General features: G+C 42.7%; 1 protein-coding gene across 8 annotated transcripts in view; it reads right to left on the minus strand.

Moving 5' to 3' along the window:
* The window catches only part of DNAH9 (dynein axonemal heavy chain 9), a 284,870-nt gene that overhangs the window by 156,794 nt on the left and 113,290 nt on the right, over positions 1–14,786 (minus strand). For all 8 annotated transcript variants that reach the window (XM_045164838.1, XM_045164842.1, XM_045164840.1 and 5 more), the window contains 5 exons: positions 14,150–14,307; positions 11,748–11,886; positions 10,399–10,686; positions 7,002–7,212; positions 1,330–1,457 (listed from right to left, as the gene is read on the minus strand). In XM_045164838.1, the coding sequence (XP_045020773.1) occupies positions 1,330–1,457; positions 7,002–7,212; positions 10,399–10,686; positions 11,748–11,886; positions 14,150–14,307 (924 nt within the window). The remainder of the gene's footprint in view (positions 1–1,329; positions 1,458–7,001; positions 7,213–10,398; positions 10,687–11,747; positions 11,887–14,149; positions 14,308–14,786) is intronic.

Raw genomic sequence — 14,786 nt, forward strand, 5'->3', positions numbered from 1 at the left:
GATGAAGTGAGAGTGAAAGCCACTGAGTCGTGTCCAACTCCTGCGACCCCATGGACTGTGGCCTGCCAGGCTCCTCTGTCCATGGGATTTTCCAGGCAAGAATACTGGAGTGGGTTGCCATTTACGGGTAGCTGAAATCAGGATCTTGAAGAGTTATCTGCATCCTGTCCTCACCGGAGTGCTATTTACAACAGCCAAGAGGTGGAAGCAACCTACGTGTCTGTCAGTGGATGAATGGATAAAGAAGATGCCACACACACAAACACAGAGAATGGAACGCTATTCAGCCATAAGAAGAAGGAAATCCTGCTATCTGTGACAGCATGGATGGCCTGGAGAGCATTATGGCACATGAAGTGTCAGACAGAGAAAGGCAAACAACAGATAATCTCACTTATGTATGGAATCTTAAAAAAACAACAACTCAGAAACAGAGAGTAAACTGGTGGTTGCCAGGGATGGGAGTATTGGGTGGGCAATTATAAACATCCCAGTTATAAGATGAATAAGTAATGTAAGACATGGTGACTGTAGCTAACAATATTGTACTGTGTACTTGAAAGCTGCTGAAAGAATAGATCTTAGTACCATCTTTCTAGATTTCATATGCATGAGTTAATATACAATATTTGTCTTTCTCTTTCTGACTTACTTTACTCTGTGTAATAGGCTCTAGGTCCATCTACCTCATTAGGACTGACTCAAATGCATTCTTTTTTATAGCCAAGTAATGTTCCATTGCATATATGTATCACAATTTCTGTTTCCATTCATCTTGTCAGTGGACATCTAGATTGCTTCCAGGTCCTAGCTATTGTAAAAAGTGCTGCAGTGAACACTGGTGTATATGCATCTCTTTCAATTATGGTTTTCTCAGGGTATCTGCCCAGTAGTGGGATTGTTGGGTCATAGGGTAGTTCTACTTCTAGTTTTTTTTTTTTTTTTAAGGACTTTCCATACTGTACTCCAATTTAAAAAAAAAATTTAAAAAGAATAGATATTAGAAGTTCTCACCAGGCACACACAAAGGTAATTATGGGAGGTGATGGAGTTGTCAACTAACCTTATTGTGGTAATCATTTTGCAATATACAAGTATTTCAAATCATCAGGTTGTATACCTTAAACGTACACAATGTTTTATATCAATTATAACAATGTTATATGTTGACTGTCTCAATAAAGCCCCCCCAAAAATTTTAAAAGACACCAGTAATAATTCCTTACTCAGAGCCAGCCCTACTGTGCAATCCAGGCTTTCAAATGTGCCTGGGGAGCTGGTTTCACTGATGACTGGGGATGACATGGGGCTCCCCTTCCCCCTTGGTACCTTGTTATCATCCATGACAGTGTTCAGAGACTCGATCCACATCGGATCAATGTCACCATCCAGTAAAATCCATTTGGGCCCATCATGGGTGATGTTGGCAAGCTCCCGCATGATAGAAGAGAACAGTCCTAAGAGGAACCACAGATATCTCAATTTCCAGATCACCATCAATCTTCTTTCTCTTAACACAAACTTTCCCTATCAGCTACAACCTTCAGAAGGAGGTGTACACAGGAAATTCAGGTCAGAACTGGGCTTTTCTCCTACTCTACCAAAAATCTGATCATGCCCAAGGTTCTGCTCTTTCTGTGTCCCAATCTTTTTATGAGAATGACAACAGCAAAACTAGAAGAAAACCTGATGGTCCTTGTTTGTTTTCTTTTTCATTTTTAATTGGAGAAAAATTGCTTTACAATGTTGCATTGCTTTCTGTCATACAACAATGCAAATCAATTATAATTACATATATTTATCCCCTTCTTCCTGGTGGCTCAGTGGTAAAGAATCCACCTGTCAATGCAGGAGCCACAGGTTCAATCCCTGGGTCAGGAAGATCCCCTGGAGAAAAAAATGGTCCAAGGTTGTAAAGTGACAAGGGACTGAGCAAATCATTTCAACAGGCAACTGTGACATGATGGAATTACATGAAACCTTCTTAGGTAAGGTTTTCATTCTTTGAAACTGCGGCCAGGAAAATCTCGCCAAATGCAGGCTTTGAGAGAAGGCCTGATGTGATTTTAGTTGGCATTACATGAAATTTATATCTTCATTTGGATCGAATTGATTTTTTATAATACTAAGCCTTCCCAGTCAATAATATGGTATGTCTTTTCATTTGTTCAAATATTGTTTTATGTTCCTTAATAAATTTTTACAGCATTTTCAATGTATCTCTTTGGCTAAATGTATTCCTAAGCATTTGTTTTTATTGTTATTGTGAATGGAATTTTTCCCCCTGTATTTTCAGTTTTAGTTGGCTACTGTTAGTACAGAGATAAGCTTCTAAATTTGGTGTACTTCACTTTATACTGAGTTATCTTTAATACTTTTTCTTATTGATTCTAGCTATTTTTCAATAATGTCTTGAATTTTATAGATATAAAGCTGTACAATCATCAAACTAATAATTGTCTTTTTCCTCCAGTTTATACCACGTATTCCATTTTATTGTTTTAACTGCATTTTCTAGACTTCCACAGACAAAGCAGAATAATAATGTTGGTAATAGATCTCTTTGGTTTATTCTTAATTTTAATGGAAGTTGGGCTACTCTTTTTGGTTCTGCACAAAAGTTGGTATCAAAATTGTTTTGGCTTCACAAAATGAAACAAGAGGTGTGCTTTTTATGATTTTGGAATTATCTTTTCTTAATTCAGCTACTATTCAAAAACTTTTCATTTCATTAGTTTACTTTTTCTACTTCTCATTGAGTAAATTTTGTTAAAATTATATTTGGTTAGGGAATCATCTATTTCAGTTTTTCAAATATGTATGATCTAATTGTGTCTCTCTTAATCTTGTCTATATCTACTGTTATATCTTCTTTCTAACTCCTTATCTTGTCTACTTTTACTCTCTCTTACTCCCATTAATCATGCTCACGATGGACTTATTGGTCTTTACAAAGAACTGATATTTATATTTATTTATCTTTCCTATACTTTTTTGTTCCTTCCCACTAATTTCAGCTTTTATTTGCATTAGTTTCTTCCCATCTTTCTTCAGGTTTAGTTTATTACTTTTTGAATAATTTATTAAAATGGATACTGATTTCCTTTTTTTCTGGCCTATCTTCTGTAATAATGAGAGTTTAGAAATTTTCATTATTGGCTTTAGATGTGTCCCAGAGGTCTCTGTATAAACATTCTTTATTTTGCTTCCAAGAAGGATTACAATTAAATTTTCCCATTAATCCAGGAGCTTGGTATTTCTTGACTGCAAGTAATAAAATTATTTTTGGTCATTTTCTTGCTATTTGTTTCTAATTCTATTGTATTAGTATCCAACAAAGTGGCCTGAAAAATGGATACTTTTGAATTTATTACAATTTCTTCTGTGCCCAGCTAAACTTTAAATTTTTGGAAATGTTCCACGAACCTACCAAGAAAGGAATATTTTCTAGTTACAAGATGCAAAGTTCTATATCTTTGTGTTACATTGTGTTTGATGATGCATTTCCTAATTCTTTTTTGCCTATACTTATTTTTCTGTCTATTGAATCTTTCTAATATTGAAAAATACGTATTAATATGCTGCTGCTGCTGCTGCTAAGTTGCTTCAGTCGTGTCCAACTCTGTGCGACCCTATAGACAGCAGCCCACCAGGCTCTGCTGTCCCTGGGATTCTCCAGGCAAGGACACTGGAGTGGGTTGCCATTTCCTTCTCCAATGCATGAAAGTGAAAAGTGAAAGTGAAGTCGCTCAGTCGTGTCCGACTCTTAGCGACCCCATGGACTGCAGCCTACCAGGCTCCTCCATCCATGGGATTTTCCAGGCAAGAGTACTGGAGTGGGTTGCCATTGCCTTCTCCATGTATTAATATAAACCACTGTATTTCTATTTTTTATCAAATTCTTAAAATTTTTGAAAAGTTATATTCCATTTACTTGGAAGATCTCTTGTTTAGGGAACATAGATTTATGATTATTATAAACTTTGTAGATTTCTCCATATTTAATGAGTATATTTAATAAAACTTTAAAATTCTCACACTTTAAAATTTGAATTATATTATGTGAGCTTAAATTTAAGGTGGAAGAAGTATCTAAGACTAGCAAAGAAATTACAGAAAAGTATTGAGGAGGGATTTACCTCATCAGGCAGGAAAATGATATAAAATGATAATAATTAAGATAGAATGACATTAGTACAGGATTAGATATAGGTGATGGAATAGAATAGAAAACCCAGAATCAGATGTCAATACAATTTTCCCTTTCAATATGCGAATTTCAAGTCTGTGCATTCAACCAGCCATAGATTGAAAATATTCGGGAAAAAAAAAACACAATTCTAGAAATTTCCCCAAACCAAAACTTGAATTTGCCATACTCTAGCAACTATTTCTAGCATATTCTAGCAACATGCATATTCTAGCAACAATAGTAATGGCAACCCACTCCAGTGTTCTTGCCTGGAGAATCCCATGGACGGAGAAGCCTGGTAGGCTGCAGTCCATGGGGTCGCACAGAGTCGGACATGACTGAAGCGACTTAGCAGCAGCAGCAACTATTTACACAGCATTTGCATTGTTTCTGCAACTATTTACACAGCATTTACATTGTGTCAGGTGTTATAAGTAGTCTAGAGATAATTTAAAGTTTACGGGAGGAGTATGTATAGGATAAAGCAAATACTACTCCATTTTATATGAGATCTTGAGCATCTGTGGATTTTAGTGTCTGCAGGAGTTCCTGGAACCAATATCCCAGGGATACCAAAGGAAAACTACACATGTGAAAAGTTGGAATTTAGATTCAGAGATAAAGGATACTTTACTTAATAAATGGAAATTTCACAGTCAATTATCCATCTGGGAGGAAATAAAGCTGATTCTCTACCTCACCTCATACTTTGTGATCATTCAAGTCTGACTATGTGCAGGTTGCCATTTCCTATTCCAGGGGATCTTCCTGACCCAGGGGTCAAACCTGCATCTCCTGCATTGGCAGGTGGGTTCTTTACTGCTGTGCCACCTGGGAAGCCCAGCTGAGCCCCAAAATAAATTTCAGATGAGTAAAAAATGTTAATGTGAAAAGAATCTTTAAGTCCAAATTTATGATATTATGCCTCTAAAATTAGAAAGAATCATAAACTAAATAGGAATCCCAGATGCTAAAAAGACTAGACAGACATAATTTCCTTTTCTAAAGTACATGGCAAACATGTCATGAAGTATCTGTAGACAAATGGAAGACAGATCAAAACCATTAGTGGTGCATATAACAGATAAAAGTTTAATGTCTTTGATGTATTAAAAAAAACACTTATACACTGATAAGAATATAATAAGGAGGAATAAAATTACAAAAGAGCCAATTACTAAGACCGCTAAGAAGGAAAAGATGCTAAGCCTCATTAATAGTGAAATAAAAATTAGAGAGGCTACTCATTAAGTCCCATTTTTCAAGGCCTCTGATGGAAGACCCTAAATTAGAGGAATCCAGGCATATCACTTTGCTGACACAGGTCTGTATAGTCAAAGTTATGGTCTTTCCAGTAGTTATATATGGATGTGAGAGTTGGACTATAAAGAAAGCTGAGTGCCGAAGATTTGATGCTTTCCAATTGTGGTGCTGGAGAAGACTCTTAAGAGTCCTTTGGCCATTAAGGAGAAAAAACCAGTCAATCCTAAAATAAATCAACCCTGAATACTCATTGGAAGGACTGATGCTGAAGCTGAAGCTATAATACTTTGGTCACCTGATGCAAAGAGCTGACTCATTGGAAAAGACCCTGATTCTGGGAAAGATTGAGGGCAGAAGGAGAAGGGGGCGACAGAGGATGAGACAGTTGGATGGCATCATTGACTCAATGGACAAGAGTTTGAGCAAACTCTGGGAGATAGTGAAGGACAGGAAGCCTGGCGTGCTATATAGTCCATGGGGTTGCAAAGGGTCGGGCACGACTGAGCCAATGAACAACAACAACAGGCAGTATACCCTGATGTAGTCACTGGGATGTTAGGAGGGACCTGAGATGACCTCATTCAGGAGGCCACACTGCTTTTGGAAAGAGATCTGATCAGCTTGTGGAGAGTTTTCTCCATTTTCTTTTCTGCTCTCTCCCAGTGACAGGATACCCTTTCAACACCTATCACAATTTTCAATTCTCAGAAGGTGACGCTGAGGTCAGCCCCAAGTGAGCACCGGTTTGGGACAATCTGAATCACTGTAGAAGGGACCAGTGCCTTGGCTCCAGGAACTCTTGCAGACACTAAAATCCATGGATGTTCAAGATCTCATATAAAAGGGAGCAGTGTTTGCATTATCCTATACACTTACACACATGCATATGTGCTCAGTCGCTAAGTCCTGTCCCACTCTTTGCGACCCCATGGACTGTAGCCGGCCAGGCTCCTCTGTCCATGGGACACTCCAGGCGAGAATACTGGAGTGGGCTGCCATTTCCTTTTTCAGATGATTTTCCCGACACAAGGATTGAACCCATGCCTCCTGCAGAGCAGGCGGATTCTTTACCACAGAGCCGCCTGGGACGCCCCATCCTATACACTCCTCCTGTGGTCCCAGGATGCTCCTGAGACGAGTCTTCTGTAGCAGCCTCCCCATCACTCCTGGGGTGGTACTGACAGGGACGTACCCTCTGTGGGACGCTAGACTGCCTGCTCCTTTGGGAATGAGAGGTGGGCTTCCCTGCCTGACCCATGTCACACCCTCTGCCAGGCAATGTGGGAACCCCATGACTTGCAGTCCAGAATCATGGAACTGCAGCTGAGAAGGCCTGCCTTGTTTATCCTCTCGACAAGCTGAAAAATCCCCAAGGAGAGAAAGTACCCCCAATGGATGAGGCTCCTCTCCAAGCCAAAATCAGTTTCTTTGATTCTTTTCACCTCCTCCCACCCCAAACTGATCAGCTCAGCTTTCCCTCCTCCACACCCTCCCCACTGCCTTCTCATCAGCCCAAGTATCTAAGACAGAAGCATCCCGCCCTTACCGTCCTTCCATTCGCGTGTGGCTGGATTGATGATGCCAAAGAGCTCATCATTGGTGACTGCTTTGGGGTTGAGGTCAGTCCAGACAGGGCGGCGTTTCATGATCTGGTAGGTCTTGTGCAAGGACCTCAGCACCTGCGACTTGCCAGTTCCTGCCCCGCCCACCACGAACACGGAGTGCCGCACCGCCAAGAGCTCCTCCAGCTGGACCACCTGGGAGACACAGAATTCGGCCAGAGGGACCGCTAGTCACTCACCCACATCCCCACCACTCCTCTGTGAGCCAGTCTGATGACTGAAGTGAGACCTGAGGTCAACACAGGAAGGGTTACTCCCCCCAGGATATAATGGGGTCCTAAATGTGGGGCAACATGATTCATGTATTCACTTATTCATCATGTGAGTAATTATTAGTAACCACTAAGTGCTAGAGAGTATGTCTGGTGAGAGAGATTTAGAGATGACCCTCCAGCCCTCCCTGATCTCATAGTCTGATAGAGAAGCAAGTCATATTGACAAACTGCTATAATGTAAGGAGATAATTGAGATGTGGGTTCAATCCCTGTGTCAGGAAGATCCCCTGGAGGAGAAAATGGCAACCCACTCCAACATTCTTGCCTGGAGAATCCCATGGACAGAAGAGCCTGGTGGGTGACAGTCTATGGGGCTGCAAAGAGTCCGACAGAACTGAGCACATGCACACATGCAAGAAGGGTGTAACTGCTATGGCTGATGTATTTACTAAATGCTGTGAAAAGAGACTGTTGTTGCTGTTCAGTAGCCAAGTCACGTCTGACTTTTTGCAACCCCAAGAACTGCAGCACGCCAGGCTTCCCTGTCCCTCACCATCTCCTGGAGCTTGCCTAAATTCATGTCCTTTGCATTGGTAATGCCATCCAACCAGCTCATCTTCTGCCTCCCTCTTCTCCTCCTGCCTTCAATCTTTCCCAGCATCAGGATCTTTTCCAATGAGTTGGCTTTTCACATCAGGTGGCCTAAGTATTGGAGCTTCAGCATCAGTCTTTCCAATGAATATTCAGGGTTGATTTCCGTTAGGATTGACTGGTTGATCTCCTTGCTGTCCAAGGGACTGTCAAGAGCCTTCTCTAGCATTACAATTTGAAAGCATCAACCCATCCCTGGAAGAAGGAACGGCAACACATTGCAGTGTTCTTGCCATGAGAACCCCGTCAACATGAATGTTATGGCAACGGATAGGAAGAAACAGTGGATTTTATATAGATAAAGGGAATACGAAAGGCTTCACAGGGGATGGGGCATTTGAACTGGGGCTTCAAGGGTGGGTAGGAGTTTGCCAAGAAGATGAACGGGAAGGATATTCCAGGCAGAGGAAACAGCACAAAGGCTTGTGGCGTGACAGAGCATGATGTGGTTGACCAGATGGCTTGATGAGGCTGGCGTCAAGGAGCTCCTTGGGGGACAGTGGTCGCGTGGGAGGCATCATCGCTCTTGATGTAGTTTGCCTTCAGGCTCACCTTTCTACACTCTTGTATGCTTACTGGAATGAAAATGTGATCCTGTCATCAGGTTGTCCCTTCGGTGGTTCTCCTAAGTTTCGGTGATGAAATCCCAAATCCTTACACTGGTTTACAAGGCCCTGTTGCAATCTGGCCCAAATCAGCTTCTAATTTTGTCTCTCATCCCTCAACACACACACATACCAGGTAGATGACTGCTTGAAGCTCTTCAGTGATTCTCTTTCCCATTTATATGCCTTGTCTACTTTTGAGGTCCTTTTTCTTAGAGACCATGGAAATGCTGCCTTGATTTGGGTTAACTGCTTTCTAGGTCTGCTGACAGCGATAATTCAAAGACTTCCCTTATTTGATTCTTGAATTTTTGAATCCCATGACATTTGTTTTTCATCCATGTTTTGTTGTAGTATGTTCTCAAATAGCTTAATCGGATAGGATGCCTGTGTAATATTAATAATATCTGTAACTCCTTGAAAATATCTGATAATCTGGTACATAATGGAGTTTTGAGATTGTTTCCCCTCAGAATCTGAAGGAATGGTTTCCTTGTCCGGTACTATCTGATATTGCTGGTGAGAGGTTCTGACATCATCCTGAATTTCATTCCTTCGTGGGTCACCTGTACACCTCAATCCATCACCCAGCCACAAAACCTTCATTTTTTCCTCTTGACCCTTGACTTCTGAAATCCCATTATGATGTGTCTTAACGTTCCCCCCTCCTGGCTGTTTTCACTTCTCTTCCTCATTCCCTGCCCTCCTTCACTACCTGCTCTGAGCCCAGAGCTGCTCCGAGGTTCTGCTTGGCAGACTGGCTGCCTCCTGGCTCCTCGTTCCCTGAGCTCTTTCTACACCTGCAACCCCCTCTGCTCTGCTTGATCTGTCAGTCTTCTTCCAACCTCTCTTCATCTTTCCAGAAATTTACTGTTATATCTCCTTCCCAGTTTTCACACTTCCATGGGACTATTCCTTTTATTTCCAAGTTAATATTATCACTTTTAAAAGACTGCAGGATGCCTTCTCAAACCAGGGCTTTTTGATAAAATAACACATTGCTGAGTTTTTAGGGCTTTGGGTACAATACTCTGTACATTTTGAGTGAAAGTGGTAGTCACTCAGTTGTGTCCAACTCTTTGCGACCCTGGAGCCCATGGAATGGAGTCCTGCAGGCCCTTCTGTCCATGGGATTCTCCAGGCAAGAATACTGGACTGGGTAGCCACTCCCTTCTCCAGGGGTTCTTCCCCATCCAGGGATCAAACCTGGGTCTCCTGCATTGCAGGCAGATTCTTTACCGTCTGAGCCACCAGGGAAGCCTTATTTGCCCTGTTATTTTTGCTGAACACTTTTGCAGAAAGTAACATTTCTGAGACGCATCAATGTTATTATGGTGCATGAAGTAATTCACGGGAAAGGAACATGATATAACTGAGCCTGTCTCATTCCTCTGTGAGAATGTGAACCCCCAACGGTAGAGGCTCTGTCCCTCTCTTGCATTCCTATGACACATTCCACACTGTGGGTGTCCCTCTAAAGAGCTGTTGCTGTTGTTTAGTTGCTCAGCCACGTCCGACTCTTTGAGATCCCATGGACTGTAGTCCGCCAGGCTCCTCTGTCCAGTGGATTTCCCAGGCAAGAATGTTGGAGAGAGTTTCTATTTCCTCTTCCAGGGGATCTTCCTGACCCAGGGATCAAACCCGCATCTCTTGCATCGTAGGCAGATTCTTTACCCCTGAGCCACCAGGGAAGCCCCTGTAAAGAGCTAGTGAAGTCAACTGAGTTTTTGCAAAGTCGATGAATATCTGTACATTGAGAGCAGCCCTTTGGATTAAGGACGAAGTGTAACCCATTGTCAAAGAAAAGAATTAAGAAACAAATCTCAGGAGGGAGCAAAAACCCCATGTACCTTGAGCACAAAGTTGTCCTCAGCCTGGAGTTTCAGCTCCATCACCGCCTTCCTAACCAGGGCTTCGAAGTGGAGATCTCTCCTCCGAGGGACATCCAGGGCAGGGAACAGGTCCCCGATCAGGCCCAGGAACACTGGCATGTCATCAGTCACGATCTTGGGGACGTTGAAATCTCGCAGTGAGCGCATCAGGACTTGGTCCTCAGGCCGGTCAGGGTCTCCTCGCTTCAGGGATCCAGCCACCACCAGCACAGACTTGATGGCCCTCAGGCCCCAGTCGTAGTGATCCTGGGGGAAGGGGGCTGCTGAGACCAGAGGTGCTGGAACGCGGGACCCACGGGCTCAGGCTCGTGTCAGCGGAATGACATATGTCACTACTAGGTCACTTGGGAGGTCAAGGCGGGGGCAAAAGAAAAGATCTATGACACAGCAGATGAAGATTCTGGGTTCCTAGTTTCTGGTCTGGCCTGGAAAGAAGCCACATTTAAGGGCCAGAAGCAAAGAGCACTGGGGTGCCATTTGATGTCTGACTCTCTCTCCCCAGTTTTCTTCATGTTCCTTCAGGCAGAGACCACTCCCTCCAAGGGCTTTCACTGGCCACTGCAATGTTTCTTATGGGACACTGGTAGTCTACGAGGTGTTACTAAGTATTGTATTAAAAAATGGAGCGCTATGGCCAAACAGGTTTATTTTTTAAATGCTGGGCTAAGCTAAATTTTTAGTTAATAATAAACATGTATCTTTATTATCTTAGCTAAGATAATAAACATGTATCTTTAGTACAGAAGTTTCCTTGCTATAGTTTATTTATAGAAGTATCTTTATTATAGAGGTCTGCAGAGCTTTGAATATGCTTATGGGCACAGTGACTATCTATTATGAAACTGAAAAACTGAAAGTCACTCAGTCATGTCCAACTCTTTGCAACCCCATGGACTGTATAGTCCTTGGCATTCTCCAGGCCAGAATACTGGAGTGGGTAGCCTTTCCCTTATCCAGGGGATCCTTCCCAATCCAGGGATCAAACCCATGTCTCCCGTATTGCAGGCGGATTCTTTACCAGCTGAGCCACAAGGAAAGCCCAAGAATACTGGAGTGGGTAGCCTATCCTTTCTCCAGCAGATCTTCCCGACCCAGGAATTGAACCAGGGTCTCCTGCATTGCAGGCGGATTCTTTACCAACTGAGTTATGAGGGAGGCCCATAGAGGGAAGTCTGATAAGTGGCTCAGACAGTACAGAATCTATTATGAGAAGGTGTTATGTCTCCCTAATACCCCAGCTCCAGAACCCATCCAGAGCTGGGACAATCACACTTGAGTGGTCACCTGGTGTAACCAGGGAGGGTTACCTGTTTAGAGAGAAGCTCTTTGCACAGCTGGTAAAGGGTGATGAACTTCCTGGCTAGTAACCGTGCCTCGATGAATCCTTCGGCCACCAGCATGATTTCACAGATCAACTCAAAGTCCGGGACAACCATTGCACAAGGCCTGTGAGAGGGAGACATAGGGCTGACTGGGTCCCCAGCCACGCCTGGACGGGAGCTTGTAAGACAAGAGACACTGGCTGAGATCATAGATGAAGGCATGTGTGAGGGTGGAAACTGAGACCTTAGCAATGATTTCATCGAAGATTTTCAATGTTAAAATGAATTAATAAGGGTAAACAGGGAGTGGACTTGCCCACTCAAGGTGATGGATGATGTGATCAGATGGGGACAGAGTTGGAGCTATGACTCAAGTCTTACAAGCTAAGTCTAGTGTGCCTTACACAAGGCACAGATTAGTGAAGCCTGAGTAATTAGCAGGTTACAGGTTAGTAATTAGCCCCAAATTATCACAGATTTGGGGCTACTGTTGAGGAACCGAGTCTCTCTGATCTCTCTAGTTCTTATCCAGAAACTTGTCTCCTCCAAGTTCAGACCCTCAGAGATTATTCTACACTTATTTGCATACAAATGCCAATGCCTAATGCCAAGAACTGAAGTCAGTACCTGTTAACCCCACCTTGCCACAAAATGAGAAATAGAATACAAAAGGGAATTTTTATCTGTATATAAGAATTTACTGTGATTTTTCCTTCTAGTTCTAGTAACATTTTATTTTACAGTTAAGTAGTTTTTAAAGAATTTCTTTCCCTTGTATTTCTTTTCTTTTTTTTTAAAGTCTGTATTGAATTTGTTACAACATTGCTTCTGGTTTATGCTTTGGCTTTTGGCCATGAAGCACATGGAATCTTAGCTCCCTGACCAGGAATTGAATCCCACCCACTGCATCAGAAGGCGAAGTCTCAAGCACTGGACTGCTAGACAAGTCCCTGCGCTGTGCTGTGCTGTGCTTGGTCACTTCAGTTGCGTCCGACTCTGCAACACTATGGACTGTGGCCAGTCAGGCTCCTCTGTCCATGAGATTCTCCAGGCAATAACACTGGAGTGGGTTGTCGTACCCCCTTCCAGGGGATCTTCCTGACTCAGGGATCAAACCCATGTTTCTTACATCTTCTGCATTGGTGGGGATTCTTTACCATTAATGCCACCTGGGAAGTCCAGAGAAGTCCCTACAATTACTTAATTTTAAAATTATTAGGTATGTAATAGGAGGTTAGAGTTGTTATGTGTCTTTAATTGCATTTCTCTATAAGGAAAGCTATGACAAACCTAGATGGTGTATTAAAAAGGAGAGACTTTACTTTGCTGACAAGGGTCTGTACGGTCAAAGCTCTGGTTTTTTGGTAGTCACGTATGTATGTGAGTGTTGGACCATAAAGAAGAGTGATTGGTGAAGAACTGATGCTACACTCTTGAGAGTCCCTTGGACTGCAAGGAGATCCAACCAGTCAATCCTAAAGGAAATCAGTCCTGAATATTCATTGGGAGGACTGAAGCTGAAGCTGAAATTCCAGTACTTTGGTCACCTGATGGGAAGAACTAACTCATTAGAAAAGACCCTGATGCTGGGAAAGACTGAAGGCGAAACGAGGAGAGGGCAGCAGAATGTGAGATGGTTGGATGGCATCACTGACTCAATGGACATGGATTTGAGCAAACTCCAGGAGATAGCGGAAGACAGAGAAGCTTGGCATGCTGCAGTCCGCGGGGTTGCAAAGAGTTGGACACGACTGAGCGACTGAACAACAACCATGCATCATTTCCAGGAGTGTCACTCGGCACTACTGTTTGTGGAAAGCAACTTGGCAATGTGTGTCGAGAGCCTTAAAAATGTTTCTCCCTGTTAACTCAGTGATTCCATTTCTGGGAACCTAGCCAAAGAAAATAATCATGCATACAAAAAAACTACTTATGTATATTTTACCATGATGCATAAATTTATTTTAAATGTCAGAAACAGTCTTAACGTTTAACTACAGGGGACTTGCTAACTACATTGCGGACCATGCACTTGATAGAATAAAACACAGTCATGAAATGAGATTTCTTAAGAATATTTAACAGAAGAAGAAACTATTTATGATAGGATTGTGATAAACTATGAAATTAAAGAACAATGCCAAACTGTGTGTAGACCACAAACATACACTACAAATGCATAAATTCTATGCCTGTAAAGAAGAACAGAGCACAATTCGGCAAAAAAACCATTGTACCGCTGATGGCATTAAATGTGTTTTATATAATCTACTTTTTAATATATGTTCTACATTTCTTCTAGCATATATGTCATATGTTTTCAGTGGAAAGAATAAAGAAGCTTGTCTCTGGGCTCCTTGTATGACCAGGGCAGAGTGAACGCTCACCTGAACAGAGCCTTGAGGTTTTCGGGCAGCTCTGTACGACCAGCGTAGCCTGGGTTCATGGTGATGAAGATGCCCACGGATGGGTTCAAGCTAATCTCCTCTCCAAGGAAGTTGAACCGCTGCTTCTTGTCTCGAATTGCATCTTGAATGCTTTTTACCTGGTGAACAAGTCATGGGAAAACGCCCCCTCTGTGTTCCAGGGGTCGGATGGTGGCTAAGGCTGGGACCCCAGGGTCACACTGAAGGACAGGCCTGAGGCCTGAGCCCTGGACCCTTTACTAATGGGCACTGAGTGCGTGTCTAAAGGATCTGGCTGCCCCTAGCCCCATGCCCATGCCTATCACGTGGTGCCTAAAAGGTTGGAGATGGACAGCTCTGAACACTGGTTCCCTCCCCCCATACTGACTGCTGTCCTGAGCAGTTTTGGATTAAGTTGTGGGATCCCCACCAGGATCCTTTGAGGGGAGCTCTTTACTACCATCATCCTCTTTCTCTGTAAAGAATTGGATACACCAAAAGGGGAGTAGTTTGCTGAGCCCTCCACAGCTGCTCAGTGCTGGTATCTGCATCAGATCCAGACCTGTGGATTCTGGAGCCTGGGCTCTCAGCTACTACAAGATGGAAAGAAGGAACACCA

Source organism: Bubalus bubalis, chromosome 3 (assembly GCF_019923935.1).
Source record: "Bubalus bubalis isolate 160015118507 breed Murrah chromosome 3, NDDB_SH_1, whole genome shotgun sequence".
NCBI lineage: Eukaryota > Metazoa > Chordata > Mammalia > Artiodactyla > Bovidae > Bubalus > Bubalus bubalis.